A 21,553-nucleotide genomic window follows, 5' to 3' on the forward strand; every position below is an offset into this window, starting at 1 on the left:
ATATACAACGTTAGACACAGTAGGGCTCATTTGCTTACAGATTCTCATCTGTACAGTAACACATAGCAGCCAATCAGAAATCAGCTTTAATCAGTCTACCAGATATCTATGGTTATTTATTGCCTAGTGTTGGTTAATGGGAAAGTGAGTCCCAAAACGCTTACCCGCAGAATGGTTTTAGCTTGCACCAATAGACATTTGATTTAGCAGTCACTCCAGTACTCTCATTTGATTAAAAAAAATAATGATTTATTAAGTATGCTAAAGAACCATTGTACAAATAAAATACTGGATTTGAATTCATAGTGTTCTGTTCACTATTTTGCAATATACAAATTCACAGCAGGTTCCTGTGTTTGCATTCCAATACATTCCAATACATTCCAATACATTCCAATACATTCCAATACATTCCAATACATTCCAATACATTCCAATACATTGATGCAGTCGTTTGCTAAAGAGCGATTCCTGTGCTGAGCTCATTTCCCTTATCTGTCAAAGCAAGAAGATGATTTTATGCATTAGTAAGTACAGCTATTCACTCTTATGAACTTTGTATACAGCTGTTTAAAAGTGTTTAAAGGAGAACTAAACCAAAAAAAACTAAAATGCCATATTTTATTTACTGAACTTATTGCACGAGGCTAAAGTTTCAGCTTGTCAATAGCAGCAATGATCCGGGACTTCAAACTTGTCACAGGGGGTCACCATCTTGGAAAGTGTCTGTGACACTCACATGCTCAGTGGGCTCTGAGCAGCTGTTGAGAAGCTAAGCTTAGGGCTCGTCACTAATTATCCAGCAGAAAATGAGGTTGGTCTGTAATATAAGCTGATGCTACAGGTTTGTTGATTATTAAATTCTGATGCTAATTGCACTGGTTTCTGTGCTGCCATGTAGTAATTACCTGTCTTAATTACTAATCAGACTTATATTGTGACATTTCTATTCTATGTGTACTGTATATTGTGAGTGGGTCCCTAATAGGGTTGCCACCCGGCCGGTATTTTACCGGCCTAGCCGGTAAAATACCTGCCAAGGGCGGGGCCGGTGCTACAAATTTACCGGCAATGTAGCTGCCGGTAAATTTGTAATACCATTAAAAAGAGCCCTCGGCCTGCCCCCAATCCCCTTAAACTTACCTTTTCTTTGTGGTTCTTTTAGTGTCCGTGAAGCGGCCCGCCCCCTTTGATGTCACGCCCCGCCCATTTTGACGTCACGGCCCGCCCCTTTGCGTCCCCGACCCCACAAGCCGGTAAAGAAATTTTAAAAAGGTGGCAACCCTAGTCCCTAAGCTCAGAGCATGTGCAGTGAATCAGCAGAAAAGAAGATGGGGAGCTACTGGGGCATCTTTGGAGACACATATCATCCCTGATCTAAAGGGCTGTGGTTGCCTTGGGCTGTTACAGAAGCACACAACATCATGTACAACATTTCTAGCTACTTCTTTAGTTAAGCTTTAGTTGTCATTAAAAGTTTAAGCCTTATGAATCAACAATACCCCTAGTTACAATATTGTAGGCATATTTATGAAGCAAGTGCAATGTATTGATTTTGAATACAAATGTGTTTTTAACCAGCATATTTGTGCTGAATCCAAAACCTGCTGAAAAAGACAGAATCTTCTTGAATCCCTTAACCTAGGTGCTCACTATTCTAAAATGACTGGCTCTGATGGAAATCCTGTTTTTCTATGTGCAGGGTGTTTGCCAGAGTCTGTTATTTTGTTACCTTTTGTTTGTGCTGGAGTTGGTTATTTGACTTATTCTGTTAAGAAAGGGAGACCCCCTAAATGACATATTATACCTACCTGTCAATCAAAATCTGGTTGTGGAGAGTGAGATACTGAAGAGTAACTTGATTATTTCTTAAACGGTACAGAATTTTTAATTGATTATATTTAGAAAGTGTCTTATTTCAGTGATTTGAAGCTTATATTAAATTTTCATTTTTGCTATAGATCCCCTTTAATGCCTTCTCATTCCTTTACTTCCTCCACTAAAGCCTGTTCAATACTGCTGGAGACTATGGTGCTATATAAATAAATACAGATATAATAATGCTGCCTACCTGAGAGTCTGCTGCCTTCCACAGATACATCTTTAGAGCTCAGTTTCTGATTTTCTTCTATTAGCAATCTGGAAAAAAAAATCATAGAAAAAACTTTACTTTCAGGTTCCAATAGGATAAAAAAAACAAACAAAAGGCATGTAAAGTGTAAAGTTCACAAGCCTGTTTTACATTTTGAAACAAATGCTTTGTGGGTCAGATTTTCCTTTTAACCCGTAAAAGAGGTTTGGACATTTATGAACCATATATTGCACCTTAAGGGATGAACTCCACAGTGCGGATGCGACGAGACGGACGCGCTGAATATAATGTCAGTATTAGGAATGTCGGACCTACAAGCTGCGTGCATCTGACGCAACACAACTGTCGAGAGGCAACGCGTGGCGTTCACATCCAACAATTGCGCATTCCAAAATAATGATATGGAATAAACTTTGTTTTAACTTCATCAGCTGGCTCCAGGAGTGCGTACTCGTTTGTTTGGTTGTATCCTCACCTCAAGCTACGGGTTTGGGGCACGGCACCCGAGCCAACTGCCGTCCTTGGTGAGTGTGATTATTATTTATTGAATAGATTGAGTCCGAAGGCGACGGATCTGGGGTTTTACACCCAGCTCATGTTTTCCATCAGATGAGCTGCAGTTCAACTTTACTTTGCAGCCTATTGCATTGCTCAGAGACATATGGTTCCATGATAATTATTATTTGATCAGTTGTTTATAGTGCAAGGATTAGAGCCGATTGTACACATTTATCCTTTATATTCTCTGCCCTGGTGGCTCAGACTGTTGATACAATGTAAAGGTGGCCATAGATGCAAAGATCCGCTCGTTTGGCAATGTTGCCAAACGAGCGGATCTTTCCCCGATATGCCATTAACAGGCATGGCTATATCGGGGGGTAATCTGATTGTTCAGACGTATGGCCGAACGATCAGATTACGATGTGCCATGGGAAAGATGTCGGCACACGCCACACACAATCCGAAAATCATATGAATCCTCGATTCGTACGATCGGATCTGTGTGTCTATGGCCACTTTAAGACAAGGCAGCTGATTAACAGACCTGGGGAACCAAGACTGTTGCAACATTGTTTAAAAAGTACCAACCAGAAGTTAAGCAAATGCTGCTTTCAATAGCAATTGTTTATACAAATAACGTTAAAAACACTGGAAATGTTTAATAAACGTGTTATTGCAAAGTTGCTTAGAATCATGTATTTTATTAGGCAATATTTTATTTTTGGGGTTCCCCATTAATAGCTTTTTTCACCTGTGAAAAGATATTTACCTGAAGGATCTTGCTTGTGTTACAAATTGTCGAGCCTTGTCTATTTCTTTGGCAAGTCTCTTTAGATCATCTCCTTCAAATACAGGCAGGACGGGGTCCTTGGGAAAAATATTTTGGATTATTTGTTCATATACAAATAGCCTCATGCAGGTTAAAATCCAGTTCTTTATGGACTGTTGAATAGTAATATTAGGATAAGTGCAAGCAGGGCCGCCATTAGAAATCACGGGGCCCCGTACAACAAAATTTTTGGGGCCCCCTGGGCCCCGCCCACACTGACGACCAAGCTCCGCCCCATATCCCGCCCACATCGCAGTTAAAAGACCACACAGACATCAGCGCTAAAAAAGTAACCCCCCCCACACAAGTTGTAAAAAGCTATTGATGGTCAGGGCCCCCTTATAAAAAAAATTGGGGCCCCAAAAAAAAAAAATGTAAATTTTTTTTTAAAACATTGGTGGCAGGGGCCCCCTTATAAGTTAAAAAAAACTTGGGGCCCCAACAAAAAAAAATGTAAAAAAAACTAAAAAATAAACAAACATTGGTGGCAGGGGCCCCCTTATAAGTTAAAAACAAATTGGGGCCCCAAAAAAAAAATTTGAAAAAAAATAAATTTTTTTTTTGAAAAAAAAACATTGGCGGCAGGGGCCCCCTTACAAGTTAAAACAAATTGGGGCCCCAAAAAAAAATTTAAAAAAAAAATAATTTTTTTTTGAAAAAAAAAAAAAACCTGGTGGCAGGGGCCCCCTTACAAGTTAAAAAAATTTGGGGCCACCAAAAGAAAATTAATTTTTTTTTTAAAAAAAAACAAAAAAAAAACAATGGTGGCAAGGGGCCCCTTACGAGTTAAAAAAAAAATTGGGGCCCCAAAAAAAAAGTTTTAAAAAAAAGATTGGTGGCAGGGGCCTATAGAATATTAAAATAATACATTGGTGGCCAGGGGATTAAAAAAAAAAAAAACACAAACTGGTGTTCAGTAGAATTGAACTCATGGCTTCAGTACTTCAACTTCGCCTCCTTTCGTGACTTCGGGTCTTTTCACCGCTTCAGGACTTCAATTTCGGCTGTTTTCGTGACTTCGGGTCTTTGCGCTGCTTCAGGACTTCGGCTGTTTTCGTGACTTCGGGTCTTTTCGGCGCTTCGTGACTTTGGGACTTCGGCTTTTTCCGTGACTTCGGGTCTTTTCGGCACTTCCGCATTCGGCACTCAAGAGGAATGACGTACGGCTCGGGCGCTCGTAAGGGGGGCCCGGATCTTAAAAAAAATGCAGCGCTGCCGGGCCCCCCTTCATGCCCGGGCCCGGTACGCTTGTCCCCCCTGTCCCCCCCTGATGGCGGCCCTGAGTGCAATTGCATCCAGTTTTTAAAACCCTAGCAAGTATATAACGACTGGGAGCAGCTGAAGAGCTGCTCAACAAAAAGCTAAAAAATTTAAATAATACAAAAAATAAAAAAAATGAAGACCAGTTGTAAATCGTTTTATAATAATATCACGGTCTACAACAGTGGCATAATTACATATTACTGGTCCTCACAGTAAGTCAGGGCCCCAAAATGTCTAAAGTTGACCTGTTTTACCAATATGTATTGAAATTGTATATGAATTACGGCTTTGTGGGGCCCCTATACCTCCTGGGCAGTCGCAGGGTCTGCTTCCTCTCTATTTACATCCCTGGCCTACACCCAACTTTAAGGTGAACCATCCCTTTAATTCAAGAGACTGACTTAGTAATACAAAAAAACAAACATACGTCTTCATCTGTGAAGCCTTCAGTCAGCATTCGGTGTGCAACATAGTGTCCATCCATATCTCCATGACGGGAATGGAAGCGCCCGCCGGAGAGAGAAGCCAGGGTCCTCAGAAATTCATTCCCACCTCTGAAAACAACACGGCACATAGTATTTATGAAGATTTGGGTTATAAATAAAACTACTGAATAACTAGACCATACTGTACCTCTCAGAGGGGTTAAATGAAATTGTGTGCACTTTGGGCTTATGAGATTTTATAAGGCTTTCGGTCTGCAAAAGGTGGTAACTGGTGTCTGGCTTTCCATCAGTCAGGAGATACAGGCCTTGCACATCTGCAAATTCGTAGCCTCGCTAAAGGAACGAACGAGGAAAATGGAAATGTTAGCTGTGATTAAACAGCGTTGTTTAAAGTAAACCCTCTAGGGTAGACAGCTGCCATTTCGTTCGCTTCTTGGGAAAGAGCATTAGACAAGTAATGTGCATTTTGCTAACCTGTAAAGCATGGTAAATGCACGTGTTGCCTTGGGGTTTTAGTCTGGATAGCCACTGCACGGCATCCTGGCAAGCTTCATCTGTGGCCAACACTAAACACTCCTGCCAGCACTGTATGCTTTCTGAAAAGCTGATCATGTTAAACCTGTGCAGTAAAAGAGCAGAAATAACATTAGAACGACAAGTAATTAAGACAAAAGGTGATTAGAAGTTATTGAAGGTAACTACAAGTGTTACATAATAATAACTGCACCCATTCAACTGATCTAAACTGCTTGTGCCTACTTGCAGTCCCCTTGAGAAGTATGCTACTATTCCTGACATTGTGGGCTCATTGAACTCGAGGAGGTTCATTCTGAGGCCCTCTATTCTCTAACTCAATGATCCCCAACCAGTGGCTCATGAGCAACATGTTTCTCACCAATCCCTTGACTGTTGCTCCCAGTGGCCTCAAAGCAGGTGCTTGTTTTTGAATTCCAGGCTTGGAGGCAAGTTTTGGTTGTATAAAAACCAGATGTACTGCCAAACAGAGTCTCCTGTAGGCTGCCAGTCCACATAGGGGCTACTAAATAGCCAATCACAGTCCTTACTTGGCACCCCCATGCTTGTGTTGCTCCCCAACTATCTTTAGAGTTGAATGTGGCTCATGGGTAAAAAAAAAAGTTTTGGACCCCTGCTCTAACTAAATCCCTGAGTAAACTTCATGGTGACTAGAACAATAGAAAATTTACAGAATTATTAAATATACTCTAGAGAAACAGAACTAAAAATACAGTTTTAAACACAACTTTCAGCCTACCGAATGTTTCTTGTCCTAAGCTGTTCCCACAAAACTGATGTCAGCTCCTTTTGCAGTTGAGGGAAAAAAGGAGCCATGGAACTTGATGCGTCAATCAGTATGCAGACATTCGACTCTATAATAGTGCCAAAGACTCGTCGACTTCCTGCACAGGGACATTTATGTGTACAGATTATTGCAATGGAGGGTACATATTAGCAAAAGCATGCACTGCTGGTTCTGACTACATGTATATTAAAACCAGTTGCCACTATGCCTTGTCTGTGATTCTCTTGCTTTAGCAGGTCTGTTAGTCACAGAACATTCAAGGACATGGAGTCTGCAGCATTGCTTTAATGCAGTGGCGTAACTATAGAGGAAGCAGACCCCGCAGTAGCAGGGGGGCCCAGGGAACAGGGGGGCCCAGACTGTGGGGTCTGCTTCCTCTATAGCTAATTAAACCCCCCCTCCTCCCCAGCAGCTCTCTTACCCGAGACACAAATTGGGCAGGAATGGGCGGAATTGGAGTGGGGAGTGGGCAGGGCAGAGGCGGGATGTGGGCAGGGCAGAGGTTTGCCATGGGCAGGGCAGAGGCATTAATATACAATGTTTTGGGGTTTAAAATCCATCTTTGGAACTCAAGCACTCAGGGCTTGGCAAATGAAACAGTTCAGCTGGCCCTGCATAGTATTGGAGATGTTACCAGACAAAAGCCATTGCATCCGTTGAAGGTAACGACGCAGCAGTTTCTCAACCTGCTCCACATATTCATCAAGCTCCTTAGGCTGGAACTGGAGGTGTCTCACTACTCCCTGCATATGGCACAAAGTACAGATTATTAACCCCAAAAAAGAATAATACAATGTGAATATAATGTATATAATATTGGCAGCTTGCTCAGTAGGTAGCCTGCAGTGCTGGGGTCTGTGTTTGATTCCAGCCATGGCACTATCTACAAGCTGTTTGCAAGTTCTCCCAGTATCTGTGTGGGTTTCCTCTTGGTACTCCGGCTTCCTCCCACACTTGGCAAACAACATTGTGTAAAGACTGACAATTATTTGTGCAGATAAATGGAGTGCTCAAAGTGCAAAAAGGACACAACCTGCCATTTGACCTGTGCCTTGGAGAAAGGAGGGCAGCAGACAAAATGCAAAACACACATTTGCTTTGTGCCTGTTCACACTGTACACCTTGTCCCATCTTTCGTAAATGGTCTCATGAAATCATCCAGCAGAAACAACACTCACATTGACCTCTATGCTTGGGAATATGGTGCAGTATTTGGCTGAAACCTTCTTCTGTAAGGTTGGCACCATTTTCTTTTGATGAGTACAGTCTGGTCCAAACATCAGCTTCGGCAGCTCCAGCTTCAGCTTTCTCGTGCTGTACTTTTTCAGCCACTTTTTATGAAAGATAAAGAAAAAACATTTACAATCAGCTACAAAATGCAGTTAAAATGAGATGTCCAGAGGGTCCTGGTCACACCAGTCCCACCAAATCTTGTCAAACTTATCATATGCCCCCCCCCTGTTTTGTAAGTTAAGGGGAAGGGTTTTGTCAACCAACTGTCTCCAGAAGTTTGAGTTAACTTCTAGTATGATGTAGAGAGTGATATTCTGAGACAATTTGCAATTGGTTTTCATTTTTTATTATTTGTGGTTTCTAGGGTATAAATTATCCTAGCGACCATGCATTGATTTGAATAAGAGACTGGAATATGACTAGGAGAGGGTCTGAATAGCAAGATGAGTAATAAAAAGTACCAATAATACATTTGTAGACTTAGGGGTGGTTCCCATTTGAGTTAACTTTTTTTTTTCTTAAAAGTTCTGTTTTATTTGTTTTAATAAACATTAATAAAACAATGAACATGTGTACAGTTAAACATAACACTGGTATTGGATGAGTTATTTTCAAAAGTTTCGGCCTATTTGGAGGTTGAATAAGTCATGGAAGTCATTACAGATACAAAAAAATATACATTATCAGGTTGCATAGTCAACTCTTGGTTGTGTGCCTGGACTCCATAACTTCTCAAATTGATCTGCTGTGCCTCTCGCTTCATGTGTGAGCCTTATCTTGGGTATCGAAGAATCAACTAAGTTTACCCAGGAGTCCTTTGTGGGAGGGGTGGGCCCCATCCAGTGCATAATTGTGGGCCCCATCCAGTGCATAATTACACATTGGGGCAGCACTGAGCCTTTTTGTAGCTTTTTTAAGCTTAAAGGGATTCTGTCATGATTTTTATGATGTCGTTTTTATTTCTAAATTACACTGTTTACACTGCAAATAATTCACTCTACAATATTATATTTCATTCCTGAACCAGCAGGTGTATTTTTTAGTTGTATTATTGGTGTGTAGGCTCCATCTCAGGTCATTTTGCCTGGTCATGTGCTTTCAGAAAGAGCCAGCACTTTAGGATGGAACTGCTTTCTGGCAGGCTGTTGTTTCTCCTACTAAATGTAACTGAATGTGTCACAGCGGGACCTGGATTTTACTATTGAGTGCTGTTCTTAGATCTACCAGGGAGCTGTTATCTTGTGTCAGGGAGCTGTTATCTGGTTACCTTCCAATTTTTCTGTTGTTAGGCTGCTGGGGGGGGGGGAAGGGGGTGATATCACTCCAACTTGCAGTACAGCAGTAAAGAGTGACTGAAGTTTATCAGATCACAAATCACATGACTTGGGGCAGCTGGGAAACTAACAATATGTCTAGCCCCATGTCAGATTTCAAAATTAAATATATAAAAATCAGTTTGCTCTTTTGAGAAACGGAATTCAGTGCAGAATTCTGCTGGAGCAGCACTATTTACTGATGCGTTTTGAAAAAAAAATGTTTTTCCCATGACAGTATCCCTTTAAGTTGCAGCTGTTGAGTGTTATAACATTACCAGTTTAGTTGAACAGAATTCTTCTTCTTTGGGAAGCACAATAAAGGGTACAGACTTCCTCACGGTCTTAGTGGCGGGGTAGTCTTTGTATACAACACCTGTACAGTTACAAAGGAACACAGAAGGTAATTATTGGGTGACTGTATTCTCCGACATAGATATCCCAGTGTACTGAATGATGTCTACAGGGAGTTTGAAACTGCCTGCACTATAAATACAAATGAAAAAGCCCAACTAGTTAACATTTTCTGAAGCTTGTTTGATGTGTTAGATGTTAAAGGCGCTCATCACATATACACAATAGATATCCTTACCAACATTTTTTCCATTTTCAGTATAAAATACATCAAAGGACATTTTGGTTTGCTTCTTTCCATTCACCCTTTTCTCTGTAGCTGCTTGATGCCTGTCTTTCATTGGCTGAGCTGAAAGTAAAATGCAGCAAACAGGTTATATCAGGTGTTAAAGGGATACTGTCATGGGAAAACATGTTTTTTTTTTCAAAACGCATCAGTTAATAGTGCTACTCCAGCAGAATTCTGCACTGAAATCCATTTCTCAAAAGAGCAAACAGATTTTTTTATATTCAATTTTGAAATCTGACATGGGGCTAGATATTTTGTCAATTTCCCAGCTGCCCCTGGTCATGTGACTTGTGCCTGCACTTTAGGAGAGAAATGCTTTCTGGCAGGCTGCTGTTTTTCGTTCTCAATGTGTCTGAATGTGTCTCAGTGGGACATGGGTTTTTACTATTCAGTGTTGTTCTTAGATCTACCAGCTCTTATCCTCCAGGCAGTTGTAGCAAAATGATATTTATTGACGTACAAATGTGGATTACAGCCTTAAGCGTAGCCTATGACTAAGTGTTGTGAGAACACGAAACGCATAAGGCTGTAATCCACACGTGTACATTTTACTACGACTGCCGGGAGGATTGCTCTTTGAGTGCCTACCCTACAAACAATACGGTGATGTCCACTTCCTCAAGCTGAAGGCTCAGAGCAGAGCATCAGGGCCTCCTCATATACTTGGTGAGTCTCTTGAAAATAATCTTTTTTTTGATGCTATAGTTTCAAGAATCACTAGGATAGCAAATACATAAGCACTCCAAGGGGTGTATTTATCAAAGTGTGAAGTTAGCAATCACCACAGTCCACTGGAGTGAATTCGCCACGTTCCATTCATTTCTATAAGATTTGAATGAACTTTCACTTTCACCCATTGATAAATACTCTTTTAAAAATCCCATAGAAATGAATGGAGAGTGGCGGAATTTCACTTCTACCTCTAACGTCACTCTTTGATAAATGCACCCCCAAATCTAACCTTACTCACCTTTAAGCTGGACTTTCAGTCATATCTGGGAGAGCAAATTACACTTCTCCCTCAATCAGGCCTGGACTGGCAATCTGTGGGTTCTGGCAAATGCCAGAGGGGCTGCTATAAAGTGCCATAGAAAGTCAGTATTTAGTGGGCTGGTGGGGTCTGTTTGGGCCTCTGTGTGGGCTGATTGGGCCTCTTTGTACCTGAAATGCCAGGGCCTATTTTGACTCTCAGTCCAGCCCTGCCCTCAATTATCAGCAGGGTGTCTAAATCAATTCCGACGACAATTTGATGCGCATTAAAGTCAATGGACGTACGTTAATTGTCACTGCCTTTGGAATTGTTGACAGCGTCAGAATTGTCGCCGGCGTCAAAAAACTTTTTGAGACTGTGACTAGTGATGGGCTAATTTATTCTGAAATTCGCCCATCACTAGTCACAGTCTCAAAACAATAGGAATCTGATTCAGTTTATATTTTCTAGATTCTTGGTACCTGGAGGAATTTCAGCTTTGGCACTGTTTGGACGCCACATTAGCGATTTAAGATCCTTTTTGCCTTCCTGGTCTTCCTTGGCACCCTGTGAATCAATTAGATTTTATAACAATTGACTGAAACATTACCAGAGCACAATTACCAGCAGCAGAAACACACCATTAACTGCAGTTATTACCTTTATATTTTAAACTTTTTAAAATAGGATTAATAGTTTTTCTTAATGGATAAACAGTAAACATGGAAGAAATATATGTGATATTCCTAGAATACATTTTAATATTGGATGAATTTGGATGTATGTTTTATTTGGAAACGTGCTCATTACAGGCAGGCTTGTTCCAGCTTGTAACATCGCATGAGGCGTTTGAAATGCTTCGCTAGCGCAGAGAGCGAAATTGCGCTCTCTGCGCTAGAAAAGCCGAATTATCTGGAAACCCGTTATCCAGAATTACAGTCATCTCCCATAGACTCCATTATAATGAAATAATTTACATTTTTAAAATGATTTCCTTTTTCTCTGTAATAATAAAAGAGTAGCTTGTACTTGATCCCAACTAAGATATAATTAATCCTTATTGGAAGCAAAACAATCCTACTGCGTTTATTTAATTTTAAATGATTTTTTAGCAGACTTAAAATATGGAGATCCTAATTACAGAAAGATCCCTTATCTGGAAAACCCCAGGTCCCGAGAATTGTGGATAACAGGTCCAATACCAGTACTAGGAGCTATTTATCATAACAAATTCAATAGAAATCTAACTAGAGCTAAGCTTATGGCCAAAACCAAAAGCAAAATAATAGCCTAAATTTTAATCCAGGAAATACATTCTCCAACCCTCTGAGCTGCCATGGGTATTCGCTTGGCACAAGTGTGTTTTTATTGGAGTTCTACATGAACAGAAGCTTACTATACTTCTCAGTATTGGGTTACCCGAGTGGCAGCAAATATAAGAATCAAGGAAATAAATACAAACCATTCTAGCAAGTGTCAGAGCAGTTGGTCTAGGAAGGGGCAGTTTCTGCAGCTTGTATTTCTCTTTTGGGAAAGTGATCATTTCCCCTTCACTGATAACGTCCTCCTTATGTCCCGAGCGCTGTTTCAGTGATTCCACAAGGAGAGCACACTGCAGCAGAAAAATATTGTTCAGTCAGTCAAATAGGTAGATTTTATGTGGAGGCCTATTTATCAACACTCATTTTTGTGGTTTCTAGAGGTTTTTGAACTTTCTATGAAATTTATTAAAAAATCCCAACTGAAAAAGCACGAATGGGAAAAGTCTCGAAAGTCATAAAAACCACAATTTTTCTGAAATGTCACACAATAACTACGGCTTTTTTTCGTATTGACGCACAAAAGCCAAATATCAAAAGTCAAAAATACTCAAAAACCTCTACAACTACAAATCAAAGAATGATCCTCCAGTTCTAAAAAGGACCTGCATATTTTCTACAATATTTTCTGAATTGTCGCAGTATTGTCGCATAATAAATCCCAAAAAGTTGCTCAACTTTTTTTCCGTGACTTTTTCGGATTTTTGGTGTCAAAAAGCCTGAGCTGAAAAAGTTACAGCCCCATCAGCCCCATAGTCTAAGCCTCCACAAACCAACATACCGCACAGAATGGATATATCAAACATGAAATTTCCACTTAATGTATCATGTCATGTGTTCCTGAATGTAGAATAGTGTACCGGGGACGGGCCTGAAGGGCCTTGACAGCAAATCCCGAACAGCCAAAATGCGGAAGTGCCGAAAAAGTCAAAGTCCCGAAACGGCGAAAAGACCCGAAGTCATGAAAACAGCCGAAATTAAAGTCTTGAAGCGGTGAAAAGACCCAAAGTCACGAAAACCGCGGAATTGAAGTCCCGAAGCGGCGAAAAGATCCGAAGTCATGAAAACAGCTGAAATTGAAGTCCTGAAGTGGCGAAAAGACCCAAAGTCACGAAAGGAGGTGAAGTTGAAGTCCTGAAGCCATGAGTTCAATTCTATTGAACACCAATGTGTGTCTTTTTTTTAATACCCTGGCCACCAATGTATTATTTTAATACTCGATAGGCCCCTGCCACCAATGATTTTTAAAAAAATATTCTTTGGGGCCCCCAGGGGCCCTGGTGTCAGTGTTTTTTTAAAAAAATATTCTTTGGGGCCCTGGCGCCAATGCTTTTTTAAAAAAACTTTTATGGTGGGCCCTGGCGCCAATATTTTTTTTAACTTATAGGGGGGCCCAGGTCCCCAATGGCTTTTTATAACTTGTGTGTGTGTGTGTGGTACCCTTTTTTTATCGCTGATGTCTGTGTGGTCTTTTAACTGTGATGTGGGCGGGATCGGGGGTGGGGCATGGGGGCTGGAATGGTTGAGAAAATTTTGTTGTACGGAGCTCCGTGATTTCTAACGGCAGCCCTGTTAGTATGTGTTTTGGGGTTTTCATAGCCTTATGCCCCCCTCTGACCACATCATTGTATGAAATAGACCCCATGTGAGAAAACTGGCTTTTGTCCAAGGGAGGGAGGTAGAATAAAATAATTCTAAAAGCAAAAAAAAACAAAATGATTCCCACCTTGCTTGAATAGTTCACTGCTTTTTCCATTTCTGATATAAGAAAACTGATGTCATCACTTTCAATCAGACCTGAAACACACGACAAGTGTTACATGCAGACTATTTCTAAAGGCCATATGATTATTGGTTATGATAACAAATAAAAATGACCAATAGAGAGAGCTGAAAGGAACCATTCATCATAACATCAACTCATAAGGAACACCATTGAGCTCTAGGTTTAGGCAAAGGAAAGGAGTCATCGATCTGGAAAATAACATAGGGGTAGCGCACATCAATTTTTCATTTGACAACTTTTCACATGACAACACATGTTGGCATATTTTTGGAAATAATAGCCGAAAAAGCTAATTTTTGTTTGTGAAAAGAAGGGAAAAAGGTTGTTGTTTTTTTTATTGTAAGCAGAAATGTATTCGTTTTGTTTGAGGGTATTTAAAAGGCAGCAGCTAAATGTAACACACTGGAATACAAATCAGACATTTTGTATGTTCAAAATGAATTTGGACTTTCATTAAAATTGGTATTTCATTAAAAAGAAATGTTTTGTTGTTACCGGTCCTTTACCAACAAATACCCTTCAATATTCTTAAAATACACTTTATAGTGTGTATGTTTTAATTTCTCACCTGTCTTATCAAACCAGTGGAACCTTCCATTAGTAATATGTGCCAGCTCTTTCAAAATGCAAATTGTGTTATGAGTGTCTTCCGTGAGGTCTTCCACATTCATTTCCTCCGCACTGAACAGGCAAACGTGAAGTTGCAAATCAGAGCCGCAAGCTGCTTCTGACAGGTAAGCCGATACTGCATGCTGGAAAACACACACATATATTACTTATAGAAATGTTTCACCATTGAAAAGCAATACATTCACTTATGTACCCTATTTAGGCAATACCCTAAGCCAGCGTGTCATTATTATTCTGCTGGGAGGTTATTTTAAAAACACCAAAAAAAGCTAAATGAACCCTAGGGCATAAAGAGTAGTTAAAGAGGATGTTCACCTTTGGACAAAAATCTGAAAATCTGCAGCTTGTGTCAGTAAATAAGATTTTCAGCATTTGCTTTTATTTTTTACAAAACGTTTTTATTACTTTGCAAGCTCCACTTCTTTTATCTTTAGGTTGCTCACATGCCCCTGTAGTTTTCAGACCCAGCTGACAGCGGATGAGTGGGATGTGAAAGTACAAGCATCAAGCACTACTACTACTGCACAATTGCCATTGATGTGATCATTGATGTGACAATACACTGCCCCTTTGTCGCTCAAATGCAGACAGGGTGTGCTGAAACAGTCATGAAGGGGTCGGCATATGCCTGGCTAAAGGGAACTAAAAGGTGACAGGCACTGACTGCAATGTAAATACCTTCAAAATGCTTAATTAAAAAAAAATGCTCCTGACACAATCTGTTCCTTTTCATTCAGCTGTCTGAACGATAAGCTTACTCTACTTTTCTCATGGACAAAATTGGTTATAACTGCCAATGGTTCCTCTGCTGATTAAAGGAGAATTCAACCCGTAGTTTAAAAAAACCCTGCCCCCTTTACCCTCCCTCCTCCCCCCCAGCCTACCTGCCCCCGACCCCCCGTGCAAATGCCCCTAATTTTTTACTCACCCCTCTGTGCAGATTCTGGCCTCGGAGTTCACGGCAGCCATCTTTTTCTTCTCCAGAAATCTTCGTGTATTGACGGCATGCGCCAAAAGTCACGGAAAGTTCGGAATTTTTTTTGTGACTTTCAGGGCATGCGCAGTGGTTCGGGACCGGAAATTTACTCCAAAAAAGACAGAAGAAAGAAGATGGCTGCCGTGAACTCCGAGGCCAGAATCTGCACCGAGGGGTGAGTAAAAAATTAGGGGCAGGTAGGCTGGGGGGGGGAGGAGGGGAGGGATCTACCAAGGGTAGGGGGAGAGTGTTTTTTTTTAATTACGGATTGAATTTTCCTTTAAGGCCAAAGGCATACAAAACTACCATGATTCTGCCATATAGTCTAACATGAAAAGCCTATGTTGGCATCTTCCCATTCTTGTAAGCAAAGTTTGTTTCCCTGACAACAATCCTACAAGAGCAAGCAACAATGCAAAACTACCTGTATAGCAGCCCATGTCACCCAGGCAATTGAATAGGGATGCACAAATCCAAGATTTTGGGCAAAATTTGGCCTTTTTTCAGCAGGATTCTTATTCGACCGAATCCAAGTTCCTGGCCGAACCGAATGTTTTGTCACACAAACAAGGAAGTAAAAAATGTTTTACTCTTTTTACTCTCTTTCCCCCTCGTTCTCCTAATTTACATATGCAAAGAAGGGTTCAGATTAGTTTCGTATTAGTATTTGGCCAAATCTTTTCCCAAAGGATTCGGTATTCAGCCGAATCCTAAAATAGTGGATTCGATGCATCCCTAATATTCACTAGTGACTAGTGTTGCCTCAGTATGCTTAAACTATGAATTTGCAAAAACAATCCCATTTCTGCCTATCTAAGAGATTCATTTTGTACCAATTCTTGATCTGGAACACCGCTCGTAAACAAGTAAATGCCTTGGGACTCTTGATTTTCTTTATCAATAAAGTTGAATTCCACAGCTCTTCTAATTGCTCCAAGGACATTTCTACTCCCTTCGCAATTTAAGTTTAGCACCCATCTGAAAGGAGATGGAGAGAAAGTACATAATCATGTTATTGTCTATGTAGGCAGAAGCTTGGAGAGATGAATAAAAAAAATGTATGGAACAGTGAAAAAGCTGTAGTAAACTATAAATGAAAATGAATCTTTTAAATAATTCATACAAAATGATATGCATACAAGGGTAGTCTGTGGCATTTATAAAAATATTTGCAAACGTTTCCATCTTCATAGTATTTAAAAAAATAATAATATCTAATATCTTTAGGCCAGTGGAAGTAGCATTTTAACTGGTAGGCCAATATTTGGCCATAGCAATCTTCCAGCATAAGTAGAACATGGATTCACTCTCACTTTTAGACCGATTCTAACTGCTTCTGTTCAATAAAGCTTTATAATTCAATCTGAGATAATTGTAAGAAGAGGTCAAATGCAGAATAATGCTGCAAAATTCTGGGTGCTTTTATTAACACACCAGTTAATAAAAGCACCTGGAATTTTGCAGCATTATTCTGCGTTTGACCTCTTCTTACAATTATCTCAAATTGATTTGGCCATAGCCCCAGTATCCCACAACAAGGAAAGAAATATATGAAAACATTGTTGAAAAGTCACTTTGCTACACAGATACATCCCTGGGACAGTTTTAAAGGAGAACTAAACCCCCCATTAATCAAAAATCCCCATTCCCTTCAGTCCATTGGCCCCCCTCACTGCTTTCTCCCTCCTTAGTAACTCAGTGGAAAAAGTGTCCCTGTCATGTACCTTGGCATAATTATGCAGAGTAGTGCAGCGGAGCTCTCTGGCGCCATCTTCTGTATCTTCTGGTTCCTCGCGGAAGTGAGTGCCGGGCACTGAGCTTTTTCGTGCCTGTGCAGTTGGGACCATTCTGGTATTTGTACCTACTGTGCATGCACAGAAAGCTCTGAAGATTGAAGAAGGAAAAGAAGAGTATCCGAAGATACAGAAGATGGTGCCGATGAGCTCCGCTGCGCTACTCTGCATGAATATGACAAGGTACATGACAGGGACACTTTTTCCACTGAATTACTAAGGAGGGAGAAAGCAGTGAGGGGGGCCAATGAACGGAAGGGGATTTTTGATTAACGTGGGGTTTAGTTCTCCTTTAAAAGGGACATACTGGTAAAAAAAAAAAAAGCAAGCTTTTAACTTAAAATAGAAGGAATTTGCTTTAAAAAGGTGTGTTTCAGCTGATTGAAAATTTCCCCAAAAACTCTACTAATTCCACCCGTTTGTTCCACTTCCTACCACCTCCGTTGCCAGCCTGTGCAGGGGAACCGGCGGCACCCAGAACACTGCACTGTAGAATAGGAACCAACCAGCAGCTAAGCTGACCTGATAGGAAACTGAAGCCTGTCTTTGCTTGTGTGACTGCAGGGCTGTGATTGGCTGCCCCCCTCTAAAATGCATTATACATTTATAAATAGAATGACATACTTCCAAGCACTCTGCAAGTTCTCTGGAGTTGGAGGAACCATTTCTGATTTCCATGAAGTAATTTCACTCCCAAATCTGAAATAACACATAGAATATTATTATTATTATATGACACAACACACATCGGTGTCCTGCTCTTGCTGAAAGAATTAGGCCACACGAGGAGATTTGGGGAGATTTTGTCGCCTGGCGACTAATCGCCTCGTCTTTTGAGCGACTATCTCCCCGAACTGCCTCAGCGTTTTTCCCCATAGGCTAGAATGAAAAGTCGCCTGCGCTAATGCACACGCAGTGATGCGTTTTCAATAGTCGCCCAAAGTTGCGTCCGGATACTCACACTATAATGTTAAATAAATCCTTATTTGACATTTGTTCCTCAAGTAAAAGCCTCAGAGAATGTTGGATATGAATAATCTGCATTGCGTTTGAGAGGGATTTGTCCAACAGCAACACAACCCTGAAAAAACAAAAGTACAAAAGGTTTAGCCTACACTAGTAACAACAAAATGAAGACGGTTGAATTCAAAATGGTGAAAACTGGTGGCAATAATATTCTCTGCTTTTTCCAAAAAAAAAACAAAAAATGTATTTATTGAGATGACCATTTCCCAAATGCAGAACAATTTTAGTATAAAAGTTAGCTTGTGTATATAGAAATTTAGTACGTAAGAAGATTTATAGCAATATAGCTTAAGTTACTGCCAAATCTTCAGATGTTGTTGTGATAAATGTATAATCTGCATTATTATCAAACACTTGGTGAGGGTGTGGGAATAGCTACAAACCCCTATATATATTTTGGTAGGTTCATCCTTAAGCAAAAGAAAAGGCCTCACCGTTTAATTTATTCAGGTCATCAGGTTGTAATTAGAACACACTGTTATTAAAATTGTATTTCATTAAGAAAAATCAACTTGAAATTCATGAATTCGAAATTCGAACCTTAAATGTGCCTCTAAAGGGATTATTTATCAAAGTCTGAATTTATCTCAATATTTTCTGAAAAAAACTCTGACCAAATCCGCACGGGTTTTTTGGACTTATTTATTAATACACTGTCCCGAAAAATTCAGTTTGCCCGAAAGCTCAGAATTTTGCCCGAAAACGTTGGGGTTTTGCCAAAAACCCAGCGCACATCAAAAAATCATTTGGACTTCTCCCATTGACTTATATGCAACCTTGAGATTTTCAGATTCTGACTCTTCCCATCCTCTGGGTTTAATAAATTCTGAAAAATTTGTGATTTTTTTTAAAAGTCCGATTTTATAAAAAGAAAATCACGAATTTGTGATTTTGTGATTTTTGCATTCAGAATTTAGTAAATAACCCCCTAAGTGTCCTTTGCTGGCACGAAACGCATTAGGCTTATGGACAATAAATAGGCATTCCAATAAACAATACGTTTTGGCTTCCTGCTTTTCAACTTTGGTTTTGGTCCAGTAAGTACCTGCCAAGTTTCTGCTGAATATCTGAACATGATGTAAAAATTATTCAAAATTCAAAATTCCAATATTTGATTTGATTTAGGAAAACTTGATTCGAATTAAAAAAAATTGATTCGAGTTTTTTTCTCTGAATAAAACTTGAATGTTAAGGAAGGCTACAAACATCACCAAATTGATCCCTGGGCCTCTCCCTTATACAATAATTCGGTAGGTTTTAGGTGGTGAATAGTCTAATTCGAGTTCTTAAAGGAGAATTCAACCCGTAGTTTAAAAAAACCCTCCCCCCCACCCAGGGTGGACCCCCTCGCGCCTCCCCCCCAGCCTACCTGCCCCCTCCCTAATTTTTTATACTCGCCCCTCCGTGCAGATTCTGGCCTTGGAGTTCACGGCAGCCATCTTCTTTCTTCAGTCTTTTTTCGAAGTTTTGGCGCATGCGCAGTCGGAGTAAATTTCCGGTCAAGAACAACTGCGCATGCGCCGAAAGTCACGAAAATTTTCGACGCATACGCAGTTGTTTGGGACCAGAAATTTACTCCAACTGCGCCGAAAAATGGCGTCAATGCATGAAGATTACCGGAGAAGAAGAAGATGGCTGCTGTGAACTCCAAGCCCAGCATCTGCATGGAGGGGTGAGTAAAAAATTAGGGGCATTTGCCTGGGGGGCAGGTAGGCTGGGGGGGAGGAGGGAGGGGGGGTCTACCCAGGGTGGGGGAGAGGGTTTTTTTTAAACTACGGGTTGAATTCTCCTTTAAAGGGCCAGAGTATGATAATTCTCAATATTCGAATTAAAACTCGAATCGAGTTTGGATAATTTGAATTCGAGACAATTAGAATTATCCAAAACAATTCAAATTTGAGAGTTTTGACCAATAAAAAAAAATTCAAATTTTCACTTCGACCCTTAATAAATCTGCCCCCATAAATAGGCTCTTTGATGGTTAATACCGTGTGACTGTAACTGTGTAAGGTAAATGTGGCAACACATTTGTAACTTAGGAAAAGAGTAAACAATTATTTTTGTTTGATAAGGAGTGAATATACTGGAAATGCTTTTAGAAGCAGTGATCCATTTTACCTGCAATTTCTTGTAGGCTGATCACTTGTTTTGGGACACTTTTAAAAACTTTACACACAGGGCAGGGGTGGGTTTTAGCAAGTACTCAGTTAAGTTTGACTATACAAACTCTTGTGCGCTTCAATTTGCAGCGTGCGTTTGCAAACATGGCTACAGACAAAGGTGGTACCACTTTTTGGGAAGTGTAAATGAAGATGCACCTTTTTTCACAGAGAGTTCCCCACAGTCGCCTGCTTCCATTTGTTAGCCAATCGATTCTTTTCTCGTATGTTCTTGCCATTTTAGAGAGCTGCCCCTAGAAAATACGGATGAGGAAAATCATGACAGTTAATATGGTTTACATGCAGAGTCCAGTCAAAAAGATTTATTATATAGGTTAAGACCTGTATCCTGTAATATGAAGAACATGTTCAACACAAGGTCACATTGAATTCCATTCTGACATTGAGGGGGTTATTTATCAAGGTCCGAATTTATCTCAGTATTTCTAATATCCAACTCAGAGCAACTCCGAATTCCAGAATGGACCTTATTTATGAAGAAAAAAAGCCAGAAAAAATAGGGTCGGGCAAAACTCTGAATTGATTTTTTCAGAGTTTCTGGAGTTTTTGCGGCGAAACCCCAAAATCATTGGATATCGGTACAGATATCGGCGCAGACACTGGGACCTTCCCCATTGACTTATACAGAACCTCAATAGCTTTTAGATGCCAGAGTTTCAGATTCTGAGTTTTTACACCATCGGACTTTAATTAATCTCAAAAAGATTGTTGTTTTTTTTTTTGCTCTGAAAACTACTAATTATTAGTGGTTCAGATATTCGGAGCTTGATAAATAACCCCCTTACTGTATTTGTGTTTATACATAGGTCATGCAAAGACTTAGATCCGTCAATCAGCAGGCCAGATTTTAGTGCACCTGAAAATGTGTTTTATGTATTGAAATTAACGCTTGCATTGGTTCAAGGAATGTTAAAAGAAGCTGAATTAACATTAGACTCTTTAATGGAAATCTGACTTAATTTAAAGAGTTAATTTATAAGTATACCCTTTATTGGCTAACTGAATTGATCTTTTTTTAACAAAAGTATTTTATTCGGCATATCAGTCATGAGAAGGAATACATTGGAGCAAATGAGAATGAGACACAGGTATGGGATCTGTTATCTGGAAATCTGTCATCTAAAAAGCTCTGAGCCATCTCCCATAGACTCCATTTTATCCAAATAATCCAAAATTTTAAAAATGATTTCCTTTTTCTCTGTAATAATAAAACAGTACCTTGTACTTGATCC

At 40.1% G+C, this 21,553-nt stretch overlaps 1 protein-coding gene across 2 annotated transcripts in view; it reads right to left on the bottom strand.

The window, feature by feature from the left end:
- Positions 1-227: 227 nt before the first annotated feature.
- The window catches only part of vwa3a.L (von Willebrand factor A domain containing 3A L homeolog), a 48,567-nt gene continuing 27,241 nt past the window's right edge, over positions 228-21,553 (bottom strand). For both annotated transcript variants that reach the window (XM_018236452.2, XM_018236454.2), the window contains 19 exons: positions 20,460-20,554; positions 18,077-18,196; positions 17,740-17,814; positions 16,156-16,300; positions 14,285-14,468; positions 13,657-13,727; positions 12,074-12,223; positions 11,094-11,178; positions 9,591-9,701; positions 9,277-9,374; positions 7,631-7,783; positions 7,087-7,195; positions 6,405-6,549; positions 5,606-5,750; positions 5,319-5,464; positions 5,113-5,239; positions 3,363-3,460; positions 2,072-2,139; positions 228-495 (listed from right to left, as the gene is read on the bottom strand). In XM_018236452.2, the coding sequence (XP_018091941.1) occupies positions 458-495; positions 2,072-2,139; positions 3,363-3,460; positions 5,113-5,239; positions 5,319-5,464; positions 5,606-5,750; positions 6,405-6,549; positions 7,087-7,195; positions 7,631-7,783; positions 9,277-9,374; positions 9,591-9,701; positions 11,094-11,178; positions 12,074-12,223; positions 13,657-13,727; positions 14,285-14,468; positions 16,156-16,300; positions 17,740-17,814; positions 18,077-18,196; positions 20,460-20,554 (2,163 nt within the window). In that variant the 3' untranslated portion in view covers positions 228-457. The remainder of the gene's footprint in view (positions 496-2,071; positions 2,140-3,362; positions 3,461-5,112; positions 5,240-5,318; positions 5,465-5,605; positions 5,751-6,404; positions 6,550-7,086; positions 7,196-7,630; positions 7,784-9,276; positions 9,375-9,590; positions 9,702-11,093; positions 11,179-12,073; positions 12,224-13,656; positions 13,728-14,284; positions 14,469-16,155; positions 16,301-17,739; positions 17,815-18,076; positions 18,197-20,459; positions 20,555-21,553) is intronic.

The sequence above is a fragment of the Xenopus laevis genome, chromosome 9_10L (genome assembly GCF_017654675.1).
Source record: "Xenopus laevis strain J_2021 chromosome 9_10L, Xenopus_laevis_v10.1, whole genome shotgun sequence".
Classification (NCBI taxonomy): domain Eukaryota; kingdom Metazoa; phylum Chordata; class Amphibia; order Anura; family Pipidae; genus Xenopus; species Xenopus laevis.